We start from the raw sequence: 23,048 nt of genomic DNA on the forward strand, positions 1-23,048 counted from the left end.
ACGGTCAATAGATGAGCCAAAAATTAACAATTTAATGTTGTGAAGGTGCACAACGAACATACAGACAATCTCAGAATTTGATAACAGTCAATCCACAAAGGTGACGTGTGGGCAGGCTCGAGGATAGAAGACGTTTGTCCTGAGAAGAGCCGGAACCACACGATTTCCGCCGCCACCGAACCTGGTGAATACTGGAGCCGCCAAGTCCCCAATTCCCAGGTGATCACCGTCCCCGTCTGTCGGATCTGGTACTGCTGGCGAGAACAAAGACAGTCAAGTGTGGGTGTGTGTACACCCAGTAACAACAACGGTAGGAATGCCACCTCCACCTCTCACTCAATATGTTGCAGAGTACCGCAGTGATTCCTCAGGGGAAAAGAGTGCCGTCCTGCACTCACTCAGCCTCCACAGAAAGAGGGACCGGTACTCCTGCAAACACTCACAATATACAGATATGTTGCAAAATACAAACGGCTGAGTCTATTACCTCCAACGAAGTACGATATCTCGGCAACGAGGTGGAGATGACGTCTGGTCTTTATGGAGTGAGATGATGTTGAGTAGATGGGTGACAGCTGTCAAGAGAGAATGAGTGACAGCTGTCACCCCCGGCTGTGTCCGTGGCGGCAGCGCCCTCTCGTGCCTGAAGCCCGCACTTCAGGCAGGGCGCCCACTGGTGGTGGGCCAGCAGTACCTCCTCTTCTGGCGGCCCACACAACAATTTTTGAAATATTATTTGTACAGAAGTCACTTGTCATCTTGACTTTTTTAAATTTTTAAATAGTTTTGTCATTCTTTTATTTCTAGTTGTTGTTTTGTTTGATGTGTAACTGTCAGTTCTTTTCATTATTGTTTTTGCAGCACTTTTTTTTAACTAAAGTTGTGACTAGAGTGAGGTGTAAGGAGTTGACAGATTTAATTCAAAGCACAAGCCTAATAAATGAGTATATGTCTGTTTACGTTTTCCATATTCTGTCGTTGTATTTTTGGTTTTAGCATCAAAACCAGATCATTGTTTTATTTTGGATATTTTAAAGGTAGAATTTAACAGGGCATGTTTATTTCCATTTTAAAAACTTTTTTTTTTTTTTTTTTGCCCATAATACAACCAGAACTGCTTCATCGCGAATTACTGTCTGAATAATGAACTACTGTCTGCTGTCTAACTTCACGCCGATTCTGATAACAGCATCCACACGTTCTGAATGATTTTTTTTTTTTTTTAAATAATCATTTTCCCATACGCATTTCATATTTCGTCTGCGTGTAAAAGCAGATGTCTCAGAAGTAGGAAATGTAGAAATCTTGACAGTGGTTGTTGTGACCTTCGCTCGCTGTGTTCTCTCATATTGCCGTGAAGGGAAAGCACCGTGCGCTGAATTTCACGGCTGTCACTCTTGATTGCGCTCATTAAAAGCAGATGAGCGCAGACGCAGCTGCGCGTCTGTCTACCTGCAGCTGCGAGGTTCGCTCATCTGTCCACCAATTCTGTAGGCAAATTGCACGGGCTCCTCTTTTAAATTAATTTGCATTCAGAGTAAATGAATTCAAGGCTCATCTCAAATAAACCGGGTGATGAGGGAAACCGAAAGAAGCGTTTGATCGCTGCCCCGGCTGATTTCGAGATGGGAATTACGCACGGACTGTCCACTGTGGATGGATTGCGTCCATTTCTCTGTCACTAACATCAAGAGTCACACGCACACACCTGAAGCGCAACTGTTGATGCCGAGGATTATGACTATGAACAATGACCATCACTCAGTCGTCCCGGCGCCGCTGGATCTGCGAACCACCAACCGAGAGCGTGGGAGCGCAGCTGCGTCAAGGACTCCGGACTGCAACTGTTGCGCCAGGGACTCTCGCTTCGCAGGCGGTAAACATGCAAGCGCGGGCACGGACAACAAGGCAGTCCACGCTGCCACTGTGAGAAGCGTACCGTGCGAGGACGCACGGACTCTTGACAAATCCTCCTCCAGACTTCCTTTTAGGAAACGTCCGATTCCCGCTGAGCCGGAGGCGCGCACACAGACGGACGATCGGCACTTGTCTTCCACAGAAGAGCTGTCACCCAGAGGGAGCGCGGCCAAGCGCGTCAAAGAGGAGGAAAACCTGATGTGCATGGCTCCAAAGCGCGTGGAAGAGCCACAACAAAGTGGGAATGGACATCCAGGGAACTTTAGACCCGCGTTCCAACAATACTGTAAGTCTGGATAAATAATTCAGCCGTCAGAGTAAAGCTGTAATAACACATTTTAATAACTGGATTTCAAAATATGCCTTTTGCACCATGTATCTCTTTGCAGAAACAGATTTTAAAATCCTTAATTCAACACGAATTGTGGATGGTGCGTGCAGGTGGTGTCTGTGCACAATGTTGAATGGGAAACATTCCCAAAGACGCAGGAAGAGATTTAAATGTTCATGTTGTTGTCCAAAGTGCTCTTGGTCAGCATGTCATGTTGCAGAGCAGACTGCTGAGTCACAGCTGACTCAGCATTGACAAAATGTTCCAGCAGGTCTTTGGCTGACAAAAAAAAAAAAAAGATCATTCCCAGAATGTGACGTCTGCCACTGCTGTAAAAAGGCCAAAACCAGAGGCTAAACATAGACCCTGTGTATGCACACTTCCTCATCTTTTGTAACGGAATTACAGTGAAGGCAAACTCTTTAACTTGCCATTAAAAAGTTGTTCTGATTGTAATTCCATGACCAAAAAAATACCAAAATATAAATTTGTGGACTTTACAACAATGAATGTCAGACTTTTATTAAAAGTTCTTTAGTATATCTTGAATTAATACTGCAATAGTGCCTTGCCAGTGGGGATCCATGGGTTGTAGATTGGGCAGTGTTTATAAAATAGGTAGCTGGCATTTTTCAAGGGTGGTAATAAATTATGCAAAGTTTTTATAATGATTTTAAGTGAAGATGTACAAAATTAAAATGAGAAGGGTTTGTGAATACTTGTATTTATTATTTGGCGCATTTCGTTGACATCATGTTTTAAAACTGGTAATGTTGAGACGTATTCTTTGATTTACTGTTTATAACACTTGAGGATAGACAATATTCTGTGTTACAAATGTATTATCTATGAGTCCTTGTTTTGAAGTTGCATCAATTTTTTACAAACACATCAGCAAGCCACATATAGCTGTCCATGTGAGGGTGCTTGGCTTTTAATATATAAATGATTTACCACCCCCTGCTGGAATGGCGTGTGAGTCCAGAATGTAATCATCAACATTGTTCACTGTTATTATGTAATATACATAGTTTCTCCAAAAATATTAGTCCTATCCACATTTGGTTTTGGCAGCATTCATTGTTGACCCAAAATACATAAGAATAACAAACCGCAAATGTCAGCTCTCCCCTGTTTGTCCGTGAACAAAGCCATCTATATATATATATATATATATATATATATACACACACAGAGACATACACAGAGGCCACTTGGCTTTTGAGACATAGATGATTTACTGCCCCCTGCTGGAATGGCATGTAAGTCCAGAATGTAATTATCAACATCCATTGTTCACTGTTGTTAGCTAATATTCCTCATTTCTGCTGAAATATGTGTCCTATCAACTTTCTATTTTTGCAGCATTCATCCTTGACCCAGAATACATAAGCAAACCAAATGGCAAATGTCAGCTCTCCCCTGTTTGTCCGTGATCGAAGCCATGCACACACATGAATGCACACATACACAGAGGCCACTTGGCTTTTCATATATAGATGATTTACCGCCCCCTGCTGGAATGGTGTGTGAGTCCAATCAACATCCATTGTTCACTGTTGTTACCTAATATTCCTAATTTCTGCTGAAATATTTGTCCTATCAACTATCCATTTTTGCAGCATTCATCCTTGACCCAGAATACATAAGCAAACCAAATGGCAAATGTCAGCTCTCCCCTGTTTGTCCGTGATCGAAGCCATACACACGCACACACCCATACACATACACAGAGGCCACTTGGCTTTTAATATATAGATGGTCACCTGGAGATAATGTCTGCTCCTCCCCTGCATTGCCCAGTGTCGCCTGAGCAACAACAATCTCACTGTTGCAGAACTGACTGGTTTGTGTGGAATATAAGTCATCAGATTTGTGTCTGTCTGACAGATAGGATTTTTAGTCACTAGAGTAGTTGCTAAATTTGCAACACTGAGACAGTTTAACAGACAGGATGTGGGTGTGCAAATTCAAAATCAGGACCAATCAAATTTGTCTCAGTGACTTTTGGTTGTTCAGAAGTATTCAATTCCTGCACAGCAAAGATCTAAATCAGCATAGGCCTAATGAGTATTTTACACATTACATTTTTTTTATTATATCCGAATGTAATCCTTTCAAATAATACCAGTGGTATTTTTAAGTAGTAACTGTAACTTCATTATCATTTTTCACACTAGATCACAGATTTCAACTGCATTTATTTTGTAATTTAATGATGTACGTAACTCCATGGAACTAGTTAGTTTCCAGCACTGATTGCATGTTGCCATTGTGTAAAGTTTCTTGGAAATCCACTAAACTGTTTGTTAGGAGGATAATGACTGGTTTATTTCATGCACATCAACTTGTGAATTTCAAACTTTTTCAACTCTTGAGCATCACCTACATTTCAGGGGAGGCAATGGGCTTGAGCAACCATCCCCAGACTTACATGCCAGGACCCAACTTTTGCTTTCATTTGAACAAAAAAAGCAGTTTTTTAAAGGGTAATTATAAAGTGCATTACAAAATTGAAAAGGAAATTCTTTTTTATTTAATTTATTTTGAATGCCCTTTCATGGCCCACCTGCGGGGTCTTCATGGCCCACCAGGGGGCTGCATTCTACCTGCAGTGCCTTTGTGGGCCCCTGTTGGGCCCACACTTTGAGAACCATTGGCCTTGAGATTAAAGAGGTGGGTTTGACCAGATCATACCTGCCAGACCGAAAGATCACAAAGGTCCCTTGGGCAAGGCTGCAGTGTGCAGATGAGCACATTGCATGGCGGCACGCTTACATCTGTGTGTGAGTCTTTATTGTAAAGTGTTCTGATCATCTGTATCAGATGGAAAAGCCCAACAAATATCAAGTCCATTTACTTTAATCTGTGCTCTGTCTGATGTTTTTTTTTTGTTTGTTTGTTTGTTTGTCTCAGGTCACTATCCTCTGTATGCCCCCCCACTCCCCGATCCATCCCTGTGTCTGGACCCAACCGAACACCTGCTGAACACCATCACTCTGGCTACACGCCAGGATGAAGATGGAGACACGTATGTTTTTTTTTTATGGTTATGTTATTGGTGCCATCAGTCAGTGTCAAACTGAAATTACCTGAAAGCTGCAGTGTTTTTCTGCCATTTCACCAACAAAGCAGATCCAAACAATTTCTTTAAGTTTGTTTAAAACTCCTTTGATGCTGAGTAAGTCAACCATTGGTGACAGCCTGTGAGTGCTCATTCAACCGAAGTGTGAAAACTGCCATGACATCTTTGTAGCCTATATTGATTTTGTCAAGTGTTTTGATTTGGTTGTTTGGACTCTGGGATTTCAAAGCATCCACAACAAACTGCCAGACATCATAGCTGGCCTATACACAGGTTCTGTGAGTGCTTTGCAGAGTGGAGGCAGTTTCTGACTTCTTCCTCTGAATTCTGGTTCATCAGGGATGTGTTTTGGGGCCCATTCTGTTGAATGCTGACATGAACCAGGTGTAAGGTTGTGAAGTTCCTCAGTTCCTCAACGTAGGTGCCCTATTTTCCTGAGTAAAGGCTCATTGACCTTGACTTTACAAATGATGCTGTTATCTTTGTGGAATCAAATGTACCCCCCCCATGCATGGATACAGATATTGCTGAATATTTGATGGAAGATGATGAGAGAGCACACTTAAGGTGGCTCCACAAGGACGACAAGGAAGGTACACCTTGTAAGTGTTTACCATAGCAACGTTCCACTCAAGTTATTAAATAGACCGTGATAACTATAATTGACAAACTTACTGTTTTAATTCATCTCTTGCACCCTTCAGGGTTTTTTGTTTTTCACACTGGGATAGTTGTGTAAAACAAACAGTGTCTCGCATGTGCATTCCGGATATTTGTGCTCACAATTATGAATATCACACTGGCTTTTATGCCACCTTTCAAGTCTATAATAACCGTTTGCACTGTCAACAATAGCGCATTGTGCATCTGTCATGTTTACACTTCACCTGAACCTTAAGGTTTTAACGCAGTTAAAGATACACATCTTCCATAACACACATAATCACGCTACCTGGCTTTGGTAATGTTAGCTCTCCCCAGTTTGTCAGTGATCAAAGTTATACACACACACACACACACACACACACACACACACACACACACACACACACATACAAAGCTTTTTGTCTTTTCTACATTTTGCTGCAAGCAGGTGCTTTTATCTTTCCACACCCACAAACAGAGATGGGGCAGAAGGCATCAAACACACTACACTTCTCACTCATGATAACTGCAACATGATACTTAACTAAACTGACTAAATCAGTTGAACAACAAAAACACAATATATCAATAACACTAACAACACTGTTAAACTAACATGAACCACAATAACAACATTTAAAACTTCAAAACTCAGAACTCCTCATGGTGCATTGCAACACAACGTCCATTGTTCACTGTTGTTAGCTAATATCACTAATTTCTCCAAAAATATTTGTCCTATCAACTTTCTGTTTTGGCAGTGTTCATCCTTCACCCAAACTATATAAGCATACCAAGTGGCAAATGTCAGCTCTCCCCAGTTTCTCCATGATCGAAGTCACACGCACGCACGCATGCACGCACACAGAGGCAACTTAGCTACACTCAACAAAAATATAAACACAACACTTTTGGTTTTGCTCCCATTTTGTATGAGATGAACTCAAAGATCTAAAACTTTTTCCACATACACAATATCACCATTTCCCTCAAATATTGTTCACAAACCAGTCGAAATCTGTGATAGTGAGCACTTCTCCTTTGCTGAGATAATCCATCCCACCTCACAGGTGTGCCATATCAAGATGCTGATTAGACACCATGATTAGTGCACAGGTGTGCCTTAGACTGCCCACAATAAAAGGCCACTCTGAAAGGTGCAGTTTTATCACACAGCACAATGCCACAGATGTTGCAAGATTTGAGGGAGCGTGCAATTGGCATGCTGACAGCAGGAATGTCAACCAGAGCTGTTGCTCGTGTATTGAATGTTCATTTCTCTACCATAAGCCGTCTCCAAAGGCGTTTCAGAGAATTTGGCAGTACATCCAACCAGCCTCACAACCGCAGACCACGTGTAACCACACCAGCCCAGGACCTCCACATCCAGCATGTTCACCTTCAAGATCGTCTGAGACCAGCCACTCGGACAGCTGCTGAAACAATCGGTTTGCATAACCAAAGAATTTCTGCACAAACTGTCAGAAACCGTCTCAGGGAAGCTCATCTGCATGCTCGTCGTCCTCATCGGGGTCTCGACCTGGCTCCAGTTCGTCGTCGTAACCGACTTGAGTGGGCAAATGCTCACATTCGCTGGCGTTTGGCACGTTGGAGAGGTGTTCTCTTCACTGATGATGTGAAGGAGATGTGTTGCACTGCATGAGGCAAATGGTGGTCACACCAGATACTGACTGGTATCCCCCCCCAATAAAACAAAACTGCACCTTTCAGAGTGGCCTTTTATTGTGGGCAGTCTAAGGCACACCTGTGCACTAATCATGGTGTCTAATCAGCATCTTGATATGGCACACCTGTGAGGTGGGATGGATTATCTCAGCAAAGGAGAAGTGCTCACTATCACAGATTTCGACTGGTTTGTGAACAATATTTGAGGGAAATGGTGATATTGTGTATGTGGAAAAAGTTTTAGATCTTTGAGTTCATCTCATACAAAATGGGAGCAAAACCAAAAGTGTTGCGTTTATATAGTATAATATAGATTAAATGAACTGGATCTTGATTGGAGGCAAGCAAATTGTAATATTCATAACTAATATTTTGTCAAATCTTGGCATGATCAAAGACAAAGTCTGAAACTGTGGTCTCTTTGGTGATCAGTATAATGCTGTGACAAGTGAAGGATTTAAAGCGCATACTTTCATTTATTACACTTGAAAGCTGGAGAAAAATGTTTGAAGGTTAGGTGTTGCCAATGAACATATTTCATTAAAAAACAGCTGCTCAACCTGAAGAACAGAGAGGCATCATTGCAGGTTGAGAACGAGAATACTGTACATAAGCCTCTGGAGGAGTCTTGAGACCACATAATGCAAATATTGAACTTTGCCAAATGGGAAGTTAAAGTTAAAGTTGAAAGCCCACCTACACAGTAACTGAAACAATGGTCGAGTATTAATATACATTGTCCACAAGGTCATGTGACCTAGATTATAACAATTCAAACACCCACCATCATATATATATATATATATATATATATATATATATATATATATATATATATATATATGTGTGTGTGTGTGTGCATATGCATGTTCACATGTTTATGTATTCTAGCTCTTTAAATATGTGTTCCACAACATAAGCAGGACTTAAAATAAGTAAATAAAAGTCATTTTTTTCTAAATGCAAAGATGCATATGTGCAATTTTTCAAAGTACCTCCTTAAATTACAGCACTATATTGTCACATATTTTCTACCACAGAGTCATGTTTTCATCTGTGTTCGTTGGTTGGTTCATTTGTCAGCAAGATTGTTCCACCCACGCACAGCTGTAGTGCATACCGGGGTATTGTTTTCACTCCTGTGTGTCTGTTAGTCAGTGGACGTAGGATCGAGCTGAAAAACAAAGGTTCAAAAAGTATATTTGCTTATTATTTCAGGGAAGGGGATTGTAAAGGAGATGAATTTGGTGTTCAAGTAATAAAGTACCATTAAAAAGGCAAACCGTAACAAAAAAGACTTATTTCCCACCCGGTTCTTTCTGTAACACTGCCCCTCACAAAGTACAAACTCAAACTATTCCGCACTTTTAAATTTATTCAAAATCACAGTGAAAATATTAGGCCTGGATTATGTAGATCTTCTCTCACAGACGAGATCCACCCTAACAGAATCCCGAACAATGGACACAAGGTGTGATACAGGTGGACCTTATTTCGTAAAATCCTACCCTTATTGGTCCCCATGGGCATTCGTGGGAGGTCCCACCCCCTGCCCAAAACCCGCGCAGTAACGGAACATATGAGGTCTGTCCATAAAGTATAGGTCCTTTTTATTTTTTTCAAAAACTATATGGATTTCATTTGTAGAGAAGCTTGAATCTTCGACTGGACTGGGTTGCTTGACGCGAGGACGTTTCGCTTCAAATCGCAGAAGCTTCCTCAGCTAAAATTCTTGCTCTATATGGATTTCATTCATATGTTTTTACGTCAGACATGCTTGAACCCTCGTGTGCATGCGTGAGTTTTTCCACGCCTGTAGGTGACGTCATTCGCCTGTGAGCACTCCTTGTGGGAGGTGTGGTCCAGCCCCTCGTTGGAATTCCTTTGTCTGAGAAGTTGCTCAGAGACTGACACTTTGATCAAAATTTTTTCTAAACCTGTGAGGCACATCGAAGTGGACACGGTTCAAAAAATTCAGCTGGTTTTCGGTGAAAATTTTAACGGCTGATGAGAGATTTTGAAGTGATTCTGTCGCTTTAAGGACTTCCCACGGAGCGGGCCGTCACGCAGCGCTCCCAGGTGCCATCGTCAGCCTGTTTCAAGCTGAAAACCTCCACATTTAAGCCTCTCTTGACCCGGGACGTCGTGAGAGAACAGAGAAGTTTCAGAAGAAGTCAGTTTCAGAAGTCTGTTGCGCCGCGCACAACAGGAAAAACACCTCCGTTGGAAGCCTTAAGGACAAGTTGGAACATACCCAACTGTTAAACAATTTCTCAGATACTCACTCCACTGAAAGCCATCAAAATCCGCCTGGATTTTACAAATGGTTATCAACACGGAGGTGTTTTTCCTGTGGCGGCGCATCGCGGCGGCTGCAAGCCGACGTGTGAATCCGCCCGCACGTCTTTCATTAAAAAAATCTCCTTTAACAGTGGAATATCCAGATAAAATGCTGAAACTGACTTCTTCTGAAACGTCTCTGTTCTCTCACGATGTCACGGGTCAACAGAGGCTTAAATGTGGAGGTTTTCAGCTTGAAACAGGCTGACGATGGCGCCTGGGAGCGCTGCGCAACATCCCGCTCCGTGGGAAGTCCTTAAAGCGACAGAATCACTTCAAAATCTCTCATCAGCCGTTAAAATTTTCACCGAAAACCAGCTGAATTTTTCGAAATGTGTCCACTTCGATGTGCCTCACAGGTTTTGAAAAAAATTTGATCAAACAAAGCGCCAGTCTCTCAACAACTTCTCAGACAAAGGAATTCTGACGAGGGGGCGGGACCAGTCCTTCCCAAGGCGTGCTCACAGGTGAATGACGTCACCGACAGGCACGCATGCGCACGAGGGTTCAAGCATGTCTGACGTACAAACATATGAATGAAATCCATATAGTTTTTGAAAAAAATAAAAAGGACCTTTACTTTATGGACAGACCTCATATATGATTTATTTTATAATGTAAACTGACTTGACCCTGACTGGGGATGTTGTCGGGCGGTGGAAGGAGTACTTCGAGGAGCTCCTCAATCCCATCGTCATGTCTTCCGAAGAGGAAGCAGAGACTGGGGACTCAGAGGCGGACTCATCCATTACCCAGGCCGAAGTCACCGAGGTGGTTAGAAAGCTCCTCGGTGGCAAGGCTCCTGGGGTGGATGAAATCCGTCCTGAGTACCTTAAGTCTCTGGATGTTGTGGGGCTGTCTTGGCTGACACGCCTCTGCAGCATCACGTGGCGATCGGGGACAGTGCCTCTGGATTGGCAGACCGGGGTGGTGGTCCCTCTGTTTAAGAAGGGGGACCGGAGGGTGTGTTCCATCTATAGGGGGATCACACTCTTCAGCCTCTCCGGTAAGGTCTATTCCAGAGTACTGGAGAGGAGAATTCGACCGATGGTCGAACCTCGGATTCAGGAGGAGTAGTGTGGTTTTCATCCTGGTCGCGCCACACTGGACCAGCTCTACACGCTCCATCGGGTACTCGAGGGTTCATGGGAGTTTGCCCAACCAGTCCACATGTGTTTTGTGGATCTGGAGAAGGCGTTCGACCATGTCCCTCGGTGCACCCTGTGGGGAGTGCTCCGGGAGTACGGGGTCCGGGGTCCTTTGTTAAGGGCTATCCGGTCCCTGTACGACCGCAGCAGGAGCTTGGTTCGCATTACCGGTAGTAAGTCAAACCTGTTTCCAGTGCACGTTGGCCTCCGCCAGGGCTGCCCTTTGTCACCGGTTCTGTTCATTATTTTTATGGACAGAAATTCTAGGCGCAGCCAGGGTGTAGAGGGGGTCTGGTTTGGGAACCACAGAATCTCGTCTCTGCTGTTTGCGGACGATGTGGTTCTGTTGACTTCGTCAAATCAGGACCTTCAGCGTGCACTGGGGCGTTTGCAGCCGAGTGTGAAGCGCCGGGATGAAAATCAGCACCTCCAAATCTGAGGCCATGGTTCTCGACCGGAAAAAGGTGCTTTGCCCTCTTCGGGTCGGTGGAGTATCCTTGCCTCAAGTGGAGGAGTTTAAGTATCTCGGGGTCTTGTACACAAGTGAGGGACGGATGGAGCGTGAGATCGATAGACAGATCGGTGCAGCATCTGCAGTGATGCGGTCGCTGTATCGGACCGTCGTGGTGAAGAGAGAGCTGAGTAGGGGGGCAAAGCTCTCGATTTACCGATCGATCTATGTTCTGATCCTCACCTATGGTCATGAGATTTGGCTCATGACCGAAAGAACGAGATCGCGAGTACAAGCGGCCAAGATGAGTTTCCTCCGCAGTGTGGCTGGGCGCTCCCTTAGAGATAGGGTTACGAGCTCGGTCACTGGGAGGAGCTCGGAGACGAGCCGCTGCTCCTCCACGTCGAAAGGAGTCAGTTGAGGTGGCTCGGGCATCTTTTCCGGATGCCCCCTGGACGCCTCGCTTGAGAGGTGTTCCGGGCACGTCCCACTGGGAGGAGGCCCCGGGGAAGACCCAGGACACGCTGGAGGGACTACATCTCTCGGCTGGCTTGGGAATGCCTTGGGGATCCCCCAGAGGAGCTGGGGGAGGTGTGTGTGGATCGGGAGGTCTGGGCGGCTTTGCTTGAGCTGATGCCCCCGCGACCCGACTCCGGATAAAGCGGAAGAAAATGGATGGATGGATGGATGTAACCTGAATCTCTTTGTCCTAAATGGTAAAAAGAACTGGTTAAATCCAGTTCTACATCTACATTCCAAGAGAGGACAAAGGAAAGTAAGAATAAGAGTGACTAAGAGTACAATCCTAAATAAAATAACTACTTTAATACCAAAACAAGTCAAGAAAACAAATAAAGAAAACCATCACTGAATACACAAATATATCTAACAGACTATATAGATGCTTTTACGGTGTCAAATCTCACGTGTAATCACGTTCTCACTGGGGAGGCCGAGATTTCGTTGTCGGTGTAAACAAACGTTTGCGGGTAGTTGAGTGGACAAGCAACAAGCAACTTGTTTGCAACATTGCGTCGTTATGGAGGTGAATTCAACCAAAATATGTATTTAGGTGTTTAACTAAGATAATCGTGAGTCTTTAATGTGAGTTTTATAAAAAAAATAAAAAAATACATTTTTAAAAAGTGTGCTGCTGTTAGGGCTGCGTGTCGGGAACCAGTTCTTTTCGGGTATGCTTAAGAAATGACTCGATCCATTGACATCAATAGCCTTTTTGCTTAACAATTCCCTTATCGGGCCTTCAGAGTGGCCGTTGTTTTGTGGGGTGTTTGTCAGGAAAATTATCATTTTTCTATGTACATTGATTACAGACCTTGCCGCGGGTCTGTACAATCAACCATTTCTGCAGCATGGCTTTGCTTTGAACCTTGAACTAATGAAGCAGTGCTTTGATCTTCGATCTGCTGCTTCGTTGGTTCTTTGTTTTATTTCACTTTATATTAATTTTTCCCTGGTAAAACCCTAAAGAGCATATGTCTGTGAGTAATATTTACCTTTTTTATGTTAAACCGACCTGTTATGGTCTTCTATATATGGTCTTCTATAACTTAAAAACAGGACCGATGCTAACGCATTAGCATTTCTATGGCATTTTCAATGTTAAAGTTAGCATTAAGCTGAGCCATTATCAAGCCTCCCTCACCAGCGTGCAAAGGATTCTGGGATACTGTAAAACCGTGAATACACAAAAAACAAAAACAAAAAAAACAAAAAACATACAGATCGAGAGGTCTAAAAGAAATCTTACTATAAAACAGGATTTCACTGCACAAATGTGAACACTGAAGAGGTATCCAGAAATAATGTTTCAAATGGACCTTGATCAGCCCTTAAGAACATAACCCATTCGAAGAAATGTCAAATAAAGGAAACCATAAAAGCTTTACCAAAGCCTTACTCTATACTTCTGCAAATAAGAGCATCTCAGGAAATCAAGTGACAATCTTGAAATAGTAAATGTCACCAAATCCCCTGATGAAAAATGAACATTTGAATGAAGTCGAGGAGAACAAGAAATATAAATGTGAGTGCACAGACGGATCCTGGTCTGACTGTCACATGTACAGTTGTGCTCAAAAGTTTACATACCCTGGAAGAATGTTTTTTTGTTTTGTTTTGTTTGTTTTGTTTTTTTGGCCATTTATCAGAGAATATGAATAATAACACAAAACTTTTTTTTCACTCATGGTTAGTGGTTGGGTGAAGCCATTTATTGTCAAACAACTGTGTTTACTCTTTTTAAATCATAATGACAAAAGAAACTAACCAAATGACCCTGATCCAAAGTTTACATACCTCTGTTCTTAATACTGTGTGTTGTCCCCTTTAACATCACTGACAGTTTGGAGTCTTTTTGTGGTAGTTTGTGGACGAGGCTCTCTGATGGTAAAGCTACCACTGAATGTGTCTTGGACTTTATTTACATCAATTATGAAGAAATAAAAACAGTACGGTACTCTGTGGTAAATCTGCATGGGGTAGACAGTTCTCAAATACTGAGTGACTGTGCAAGAAGCAGAAGAGTGAGGAAAGCCACCAAGACACCCAGACAACCCAGAAGAAGTTATAGGCTTATGTGGCTGTGATTGGAGAAATTGCACACAGTGCAAGCTTTGCATTTTGTATCACCAGTTATACAGCTTCATGATCAAGGTTGGGTAGGATTACTTTGAAATGTAATCCAAACGTAATCACATTACAAGTAATCCAAATGTATGTACATACATACATGTAATCCACATGTATTCCTTCAAAGTAACCCTACCCAACCTTGTTCATGATGAAGTGGTATAGAGGAGGATTTTCTTAAAAAAGACCTGAAAGTTTAGCTACAAATTGCCAGAAATTAAATGAGATACAAGCCTGGATTTGATCTGTTTTGGTGAAAGAAATTCCTTCTCCACTCTTCTGCACTATGAAGCTAAAGGTGACGTGACACTTGCACGCATTTTGGTTCCACACTACTGCGCAATTTGTCACGACAATGCTACCCACTGTGTTCCGCTGGATGCCGCACTTTGTGTTGCTGGACACTGCGTATATAAAAAAATGATTTTGTAGCGGTTTAATCGTTTTCTCTGAGTTTAGCTGATGAAAACACCTCTAATCACTTTCAGAATCACAAAGGAATTTACAACTGCAGCCTCCCTCTCTCTCTCTCTCTCGTGCACTTCATGAGGTGGAGAACGCATTTGGAATCATCTAAAAGGTAATTATTTGTAATGTTTATGTTGTATTGGCTTGGTAAAACAGTTGCATGTTCATTCCTTCTTATGAGTAGCTGTAAAATTGTGTTTATGATAGATTTAACATCTTGTCATAATCATTCAGATGAGCTGCACTGTGATGCGATGTACTGATGCAATCACTTGCACTCACATGCAGTGTTTTTTAATTGTTTGCACAATGTTCATGCAAAGTTCACTTAATTAATGTGTGACAGAGGTTTTGAACATTTCAAAATTTTCTTTGTTCACTTACACGAAGCAGCGCACAGTTTACGAGTTTACAACAAGTTTACTCTTCTGCATGGCAGATTGCGTACCAGTGTATCAAATTTGTGCAAGTGTCAAGGCACCTTAAGAGTGGTGAAGCAAAATTCTAAATTTGGACTTGTAAATTTTGACCCCTGTGTAATTCTTCATTGACCCCCTACCTGGCTTCCTGTTAAAAATTAAAGTGGCCTATCTGCTTTTTCAAAAGAGTAATGTCTAAAATAGTATTTGTGCTGAGTCTGGTACTTATGGATGGATGGATGGATGGATGGATGGATGGATGGATAGATAGCTTTATTATCATTGTCATTACAACAATGAGATTTCCACACTCACATTCCACAGACAAACAGCAATTAATCCACAATTATTTCTTGTTTACCGTAATAATGGCACACATCAGACTTAAGACAACACATATACATTTGACATTGTTTATGTGCACTAAGCTTGAAACAGTCCGTTTTCCAATTTGAGGCGATGTGTGTGTGTGGTAGCCACTGCAACTGGAGTCGCGCCGCTGCCAGCTTTGGGGTAACGGGGGCCTGCCGCAGCTAAAAACCACACAGCCCCCGCAGGGGAAGGAATGATGTTGGCGGGTGCCGGAGAGGGGAGGTGTTGATGGGGAGGGAGGGGGTGGGGGAAGGGAATGTAACATGCTTCAGTCCTGTGAAAAACAGTTTATTGTCTTTGCGAGATGAGATAAGAAACAGCCAATGTTCCCCAGGCCAAAACAAATCCCTCTGGAGGAGACAGTCGGGCAATTTGACCTTCAGGCTCGATAAGCCTGCAATGTTATGGTTTCAGCACTGAAATCACTTTTTAACAGTTCCACTTGCACAACCAAATCCCACTTATGAATTAAGAATATTCCCAAATATGAATTAAGAATATTCACTGGCCTCTGAAATCTTCAGCTTCAACTGCAAGGCACACATCTGCTCCGAGATGTCATCCAATTTGCATCTGAGTTCAAGAGTCATCGCAGTCTGAGAGTGCACTGCCTTGCCAACCTCGCTAATCATGATGGACAAGCGAGGGGTCATGGTTCTTGATGCCGCCGTCTTGCCAATTTTCCAGTAGATCAGGGCAGCACATAAGCCAGAAAGTACCAGCCCTGCTACCATGAGACCAAAAATGAAGAAATCCCCGACGTCCTCAACGGAGAAGGGCACCAAGCATGCAACACGCCAAGACCCCAGGAGTCGAGGACATAGCCCGCAGGATACGCTCCATCTGGGCAGGTAGGATCCCCCGGTCCTGACCTTCTTGTAGAAAAAAGTGGTGTCAATAACATTCAGGGCGGACAGCTGGACATGTTCCAACTTGTCCTTAAGGCTTCCAACAGAGGTGTTTTTCCTGTGGCGGAGCGTCGCGGCGGCTGTGAGCCGACGCTGCAATCCGCCCGCACGTCTTTCATTAAAAAAAATCTCCTTTAACAGTGTAATATCCGGATAAAATGCTGAAACCGACTTCTTCTGAAACGTCTCTGTTCTCTCACGATGCCCTGGATCAATAGAGCCTGAAATGTGGAGGTTTTCAGCTTGAAACAGGCTGACGACGGCGCCTGAGAGCGCTGCACGACGTCTGGCACCGTGGGAAGCGACAGTATCACCTCAAAAGCTCTCATCAGCTGTTAAAATTTTCACCAAAAACCAGCTTAATTTTTCGAACCGTGTCCACTTCGATGTGTCTCACAGGTTTAGAAAAAATTTTGATCAAACAAAGCGCCAGTCTCTCAGCAACTTCTCAGACAAAGGAATTCCGACGAGGGGCTGGACGACTCCTCCCACAAGGAGTGCTCACAGGCGATTGACGTCACCGACAGGCGTGGAAAAACTCACGCATGCGCACGAGGGTTCAAGCATGTCTGACGTAAAAACATATGAATGAAATCCATATAGTTTTTGAAAAAAATAAAAAGGACTGTTACTTTATTGACAGACCTCGTATTTTTTTTCTCTAAACGCTTCATGTGTTGTTCACTGTCATAAAATATGTTAATGATTTTTGTGAACATCCTCACTTTATCGCTCACACAAGAATCTCCTCAGACGAATCTTTTCAGAATAAAAGTACCTTTTTGGTTATCAAGTTGAGAGAGCTCAGTACCTACTTGTTACATTGTGGTTGATTAAATTTTTTTTGCTGTTTTTCTTGTGAATTCTGCAGAAAGCACATTCTCAGCTGCCCTGTCAGTGTGATCGTTAGTGTGTATGTGTTTGTGCGTGTTGAGCGTGCACGTGTGCCTCTTACGTCAATGGGGGTGTTCATCCTTTTTCTCAGCGCCTTTGAGCCCCTTAGTTTCGGGAAAACCAGTGAGCATTGAGCTTTTAAACATGATTGCGGTTTTCTCAGGTGTTTCTCTCTCTGTCTTTCTTTTCTTCTTTTTTTCTGTGTTTTTAAATGAATGGGCTCAAAAACCCAAACATCCGCTCCCCACTTCCTCCTTTACCGCTTTCTCTCTGTCGGCTTCATCTTCCTCTCTGTCTCTCTCCTCTGTCTTTCACACTAATTCTCTCTGTTGCTCATCCACACTGTCAGTCATTATCTGTGGGTTGCAGGTGTAAAGTTCAGACTGATATGAACAGGGTCTATGTGTACCTTTAAAAAAAACTAAAAACACTGCAACTAGGAGGGTACTCAGAGTCCAGATCTTCACAGGCAGAATCATCAAAGAAAATTCCACGAAAACCCTCCACGGTGTCATCCATAGGTTTTCTGAAGAGCAAGTTTGAAACGTAATGAGGCGGTGCTAAATCTCATCTCCAGATATCACCTCTGCAGTGCCTATTTGCACCTAAGAGGGAGGTGATCATCTGCTTGTTAAGCGTTGGACTTGAGGCTAGAGGATCCTCGGTTCAAACTCCAGCCTGACCGAAAAATCACTAAAGGCCCTTGGGCAAGGTTCTTAATTCCCAAGTTGCTGCTGGTGTGTAGCAAGCGCCTTGAACCCTGACAACAGTGTGTGTGAATGGGCAAATGTGAGGCATCATTGTAAAGTGGTTCAAGCTTCTGATTCAGATCGAAATGCATTGTATAAATGCAGTCCATTTACCGTCTAACTCCTAGCCAACCCATAATTGGGTAAAAATGTAGACTGTGGGCAAGATTGCCGTGACCTGGGCAGGAGGAATAAAACCTGAACACACCCATTTATTTTGAAGGTACCAAGCTAACTTAGGCTAACAAGCTAGGTGACCTGGGTTGATTAATCAGTATTTTTGTGTGCTGGCCAGTGGTTCTTAAAATGGGTGGCTTGAATGCCAGTACTAAAAATGACAAGCAAAACACCTCAATAACTGTGGCGCTATCAGTGTAGCTAACCATACTCAGCTATTGAAGTCCACTAATCATTGTTGACATTGCTAACATACAAATATTAAAAAATGAATACTAAGATTTAATCCACCAGTAGCACTGGAGAGCAAATGTTTTAGACTGTCCATTAGCACCTGCACAGCAAGCCATATGATCTCAGATATTTGTGTTAAAATGCTCAGATAGGATCGAATTGCATAGTCTCAGTTGGCTGTTATCGCGGACAGTAGCTGTCACTCAGATAGGCCAAGCCCTTAGTTATGCATAACTTTGTGGTTTAAAATGGCTTAAATTAATGAGTTGTATAAATATTCTACAATCCTACAGGATAGTTGCCGTGAACAGAGAAACTATACAGACCAAAGCCAGTTTTGTACCAGTCTGTAAACATGTTTAATTCTGCTGTAAACTTGGAGATTTTAACATTAGGCCTTGGCCAAGACCCCTGAAAGTGGACATGTTGATATCGCCAAAGGTGGAAAATCTTATATTTAATTATGGCACCAGGGCTCAAGTAAGGGTCAGTGAAGGTTTATGCAGGAGGTAACGTTTAAAAATCCAATCATATTGAGAAGTATAGCAAATTATTTGTCTGCTCAAAGGTTTTCCAAAGAGGTAGCATTTAGACTATCCATGATATTATGATATAGGGTGAAAACACCACATATGGTGCACCATCTGTCATGCTTAGTTATCAACCTTGTTTATCCAGGCATTCAACACAGTTATGGGATTATAGTGTTCTCAGCACTTTTGTCATATTTTGTAGTCACTGTTTTCAGCTACACTGTTAAGATGACACAGCGGAATTAGCTGTTTTTGATTGCCATTGCAGCATTTGATTAATCTGGGGTTGTTTTCTGTCTGTGTTGCACAATCTGCAGACTTTTTTTTTTTATCCATTTTGCTTTTGTCTGTTTGCTTTTTGAAGCCAAACCTTTAAAAAAGTTCAGGAGAAGGTGCTAACACCTTTCTTTCTCGTCTCCAAAACCACTTTTTATGGTACATGCTGTTATGCACATTTAACTAATAGGCCGTCTTTAAGATACTAACCTCTAGCATTAACTACAGTTAGCATGGCTACATAAGCTAATGGTGACAGTGAGAAGTTTCACCACTTTCTGTAAAATCATCCATCTTTACCTAACTTAGCCATGTCAACACAACACTCTTAAAATAAATAAATAAAAATGGGCTAGTCTGGTTAAAGATAAATAACTCTTTCAGCAGTGTGTGGAGTGGTGTTGTAGACTGTGTAGCAACAACCCTATGCTGGCTACTGTGAAAAAGATTTGCTACACGAAGAGGTTGAGAATTGAATTTTATCCCCCATTGACTGCAAGGCCAGAAGGGTCTGTAGAACTGCACCACATCCATGTAAATGTAAGGGACAGCACCATAACATACACTGATCCCAGCCAGGAGATAGACTATTGCAAGTGGGAAACCATGCGTTATCGTGATGTTTATTACTAATTCTGAAGTACTAAAGATGTGTGACCATGCATGTGTGACATGAGTGACACTTTCTCGCACACATAACTTCAAATTTGAGCATGAACAGGTTTCACAAAAAGACTCTAATGTATCATTTTTTTTAAATCTCTGTTAATCTTTTTTTTTTTTTTGTAGTAGTAGTAGTAGTAGTAGTAGTAGTAGTAGTAGTAGTAGTATCACTTTGCTCTTCTTCATATTCCTATCAGTCCATAAATAAGTAAATAATATTTGTTCTGCCTAAATCATAAACCTTTCAGCTTTAAACTTTGAAAGCAAAATTCAAAATCCATATCGAAACGTGGGTGTGTGATTTAGATCAGGACAACACATAACACAGCTGGTTGTGTTTAATTCCAAATACAGAATGGAAACACAAAATAAATGCTTCAGTGATTATGTTGTAACTTCTTGGGGGGGCGGGGGGGTGCTTTGTGAGTGAGTTTTCTTGTTGAATTTTAAGACAGACTATAATGATATAGAATGCCTTTATTGTATCATAAAAGCCAGTCACATACTGTAAGTCACACCTTCCGGAAATTTGCAGTGCCAGGATTTCAACAATGAATTAAACAAAGAATTCAACCAATATACATGTGCATATTTTGAGATACATGGATATCTCTCTATTTCTATATGCAAAGATATATATTGATTGAATTATTTGTTTAATTAATTGTTGAAATCCTGCTATTGCATATTTCTGGAAGGACTGGTAACACATTAACACAATAAAAATACATTCTCGAAAGAAAAACAATAAAAGTGAATTGATTGCACAATTCCAGTAGAATCCACAGTGTGGTTGTTATTGCGCAGATCACAGTGGTGTTGCAGTTAAAACAAATGTGAGTCACGAGAACGGCTTTTCTTTTGTATATGAATTGAATTGAATTTATTAGACACCCATGTATAAAAGAAATTCACTCGTATACAAACAACCAACTCATAACAGAAAAGTCAAAGGCGAAAAGACATATAAGAAAATAAACAAAATACATGGTGCTTAAAGGCATAGGCAGAAGCAACGCTTACCAACGCCTACACGCCTGTATAAGATAAAATAAGTCAAATATTTCTCCAGACAGCTCCCAAAACAAACTAAAAGCAAAACAACAACAAAGGTTCCAGTATAACAGCATCTACATATAACACAACTCAACCACATTCATCTAATACATATCTAGAAAATACCATTTCTTTGTATCAAAATTTGAACCAATTGATATCTGGACATCGCTTAAGTTTCTCCAGTAAATTATTTCATGTTTTGGGCGACAAATGGAGACACAGAAGCACCTCTTAGTCATCCTAGCGCCAGCAATTTTAAAATAATATGATAAATTCAATATAAATTAAATTAAATTATAATTCCTTCTCTCTGCGTAAAATATTCTTGAATTTTGAAAGGTAATTGTTTATTTTTCACTTTATGCATCAACTGAACAGCCTTAAATGAAATCATATCATAAAGTTTTGATATCTTTGATTTAATAAACAATGGATTGGTATGATCCTGAAACCCTGAATGGGAATTATTCTTAATGCTGTTTTTTGAAGGATGAATAATGATTGTAATGTAGCTGTATAGTCTTATACTGTTTTAGAATGTGAATGATCTTGGGGAAAAAAACTGAAAGGTTCTGGTGACCAACATGTTAATGATCATTAGCGCCTCCCTGAGGGGAGGAGGACAAATGTGGTGACGAGAATTAGACCAATCCTTGAGTATGGTTTTGGCTCGAGAGGTAACGAGATTGATTGATATTTATTTATTTATTTATTTATTTTTGTGCTGTGTTGATAACCTTCTATAAAGCTTTCTTGTCTTCTGTTGAGCAGCCCACATACAGTAGTGTTCAGAATAATAGTAGTGCTATGTGACTTAAAAAGATTAATCCAGGTTTTGAGTATATTTCTTATTGTTACATGGGAAACAAGGTACCACCAGTAGATTCAGTAGATTCTCACAAATCCAACAAGACCAAGCATTCATGATATGCACACTCTTAAGGCTATGAAATTGGGCTATTAGTAAAAAAAAAAAGTAGAAAAGGGGGTGTTCACAATAATAGTAGCATCTGCTGTTGATGCTACAAACTCAAAACTATTATGTTCAAACTGCTTTTTTTAGCAATCCTGTGAATCACTAAACTAGTATTTAGTTGTATACCCACAGTTTTTCATGATTTCTTCACATCTGCAAGGCATTAATTTTGTTGGTTTGGAACCAGAATTTTGCTTATTTACTAGTGTGCTTGGGGTCATTGTCTTGTTGAAACACCCATTTCAAGGGCATGTCCTCTTCAGCATAAGGCAACATGACCTCTTCAAGTATTTTGACATATCCAAACTGATCCATGATACCTGGTATGTGATATATAGGCCCAACACCATAGTAGGAGAAACATGCCCATATCATGATGCTTGCACCACCATGCTTCTCTGTCTTCACTGTGAACTGTGGCTTGAATTCAGAGTTTGGGGGTCGTCTCACAAACTGTCTGCGGCCCTTGGACCCAAAAACAACAATTTTACTCTCATCAGTCCACAAAATATTCCTCCATTTCTCTTTAGGCCAGTTGATGTGTTCTTTGGCAAATTGTAACCTCTTCTGCACGTCTTTTATTTAACAGAGGGACTTTGTGGTGGATTCTTGTAAATAAATTAGCTTCACAGCAGTCACAGCACTTACAGGTAACTCCAGACTGTCTTTGATCATCCTGGAGCTGATCAATGGGTGAGCCTTTGCCATTCTGGTTATTCTTCTATCCATTTTGATGGTTGTTTTCCATTTTCTTCCACGCGTCTCTGTTTTTTTTTTTTTTTTTGTCCATTTTAAAGCATTGGAGATCATTGTAGATGAACAGCCTATAATTTTTTGCACCTGCGTATAAGTTTTCCCCTCTCCAATCAACTTTTTAATCAAACTACGCTGTTCTTCTGAACAATGTCTTGAACGTCTCATTTTCCTCAGGCTTTCAAAGAGAAAAGAATGTTCAACAGGTGCTGGCTTCATCCTTAAATAGGGGACACCTGATTCAGACCTGTTTGTTCCACAAAATTGACGAACTCACTGACTGAATGCCACACTACTATTATTGTGAACTCCCCC

General features: G+C 41.7%; 1 protein-coding gene across 1 annotated transcript in view; it reads left to right on the forward strand.

The window, feature by feature from the left end:
• The first annotated feature begins 1,449 nt into the window (after nucleotides 1-1,449).
• bcl3 (BCL3 transcription coactivator) overlaps nucleotides 1,450-23,048 on the forward strand; it is a 75,827-nt gene continuing 54,228 nt past the window's right edge. The window contains exons 1-2 of the mRNA XM_034174017.1: nucleotides 1,450-2,203; nucleotides 5,165-5,279. Of these exons, the coding sequence (XP_034029908.1) occupies nucleotides 1,657-2,203; nucleotides 5,165-5,279 (662 nt within the window). The 5' untranslated portion in view covers nucleotides 1,450-1,656. The remainder of the gene's footprint in view (nucleotides 2,204-5,164; nucleotides 5,280-23,048) is intronic.

This window comes from Thalassophryne amazonica, chromosome 7, assembly GCF_902500255.1.
Source record: "Thalassophryne amazonica chromosome 7, fThaAma1.1, whole genome shotgun sequence".
NCBI lineage: Eukaryota > Metazoa > Chordata > Actinopteri > Batrachoidiformes > Batrachoididae > Thalassophryne > Thalassophryne amazonica.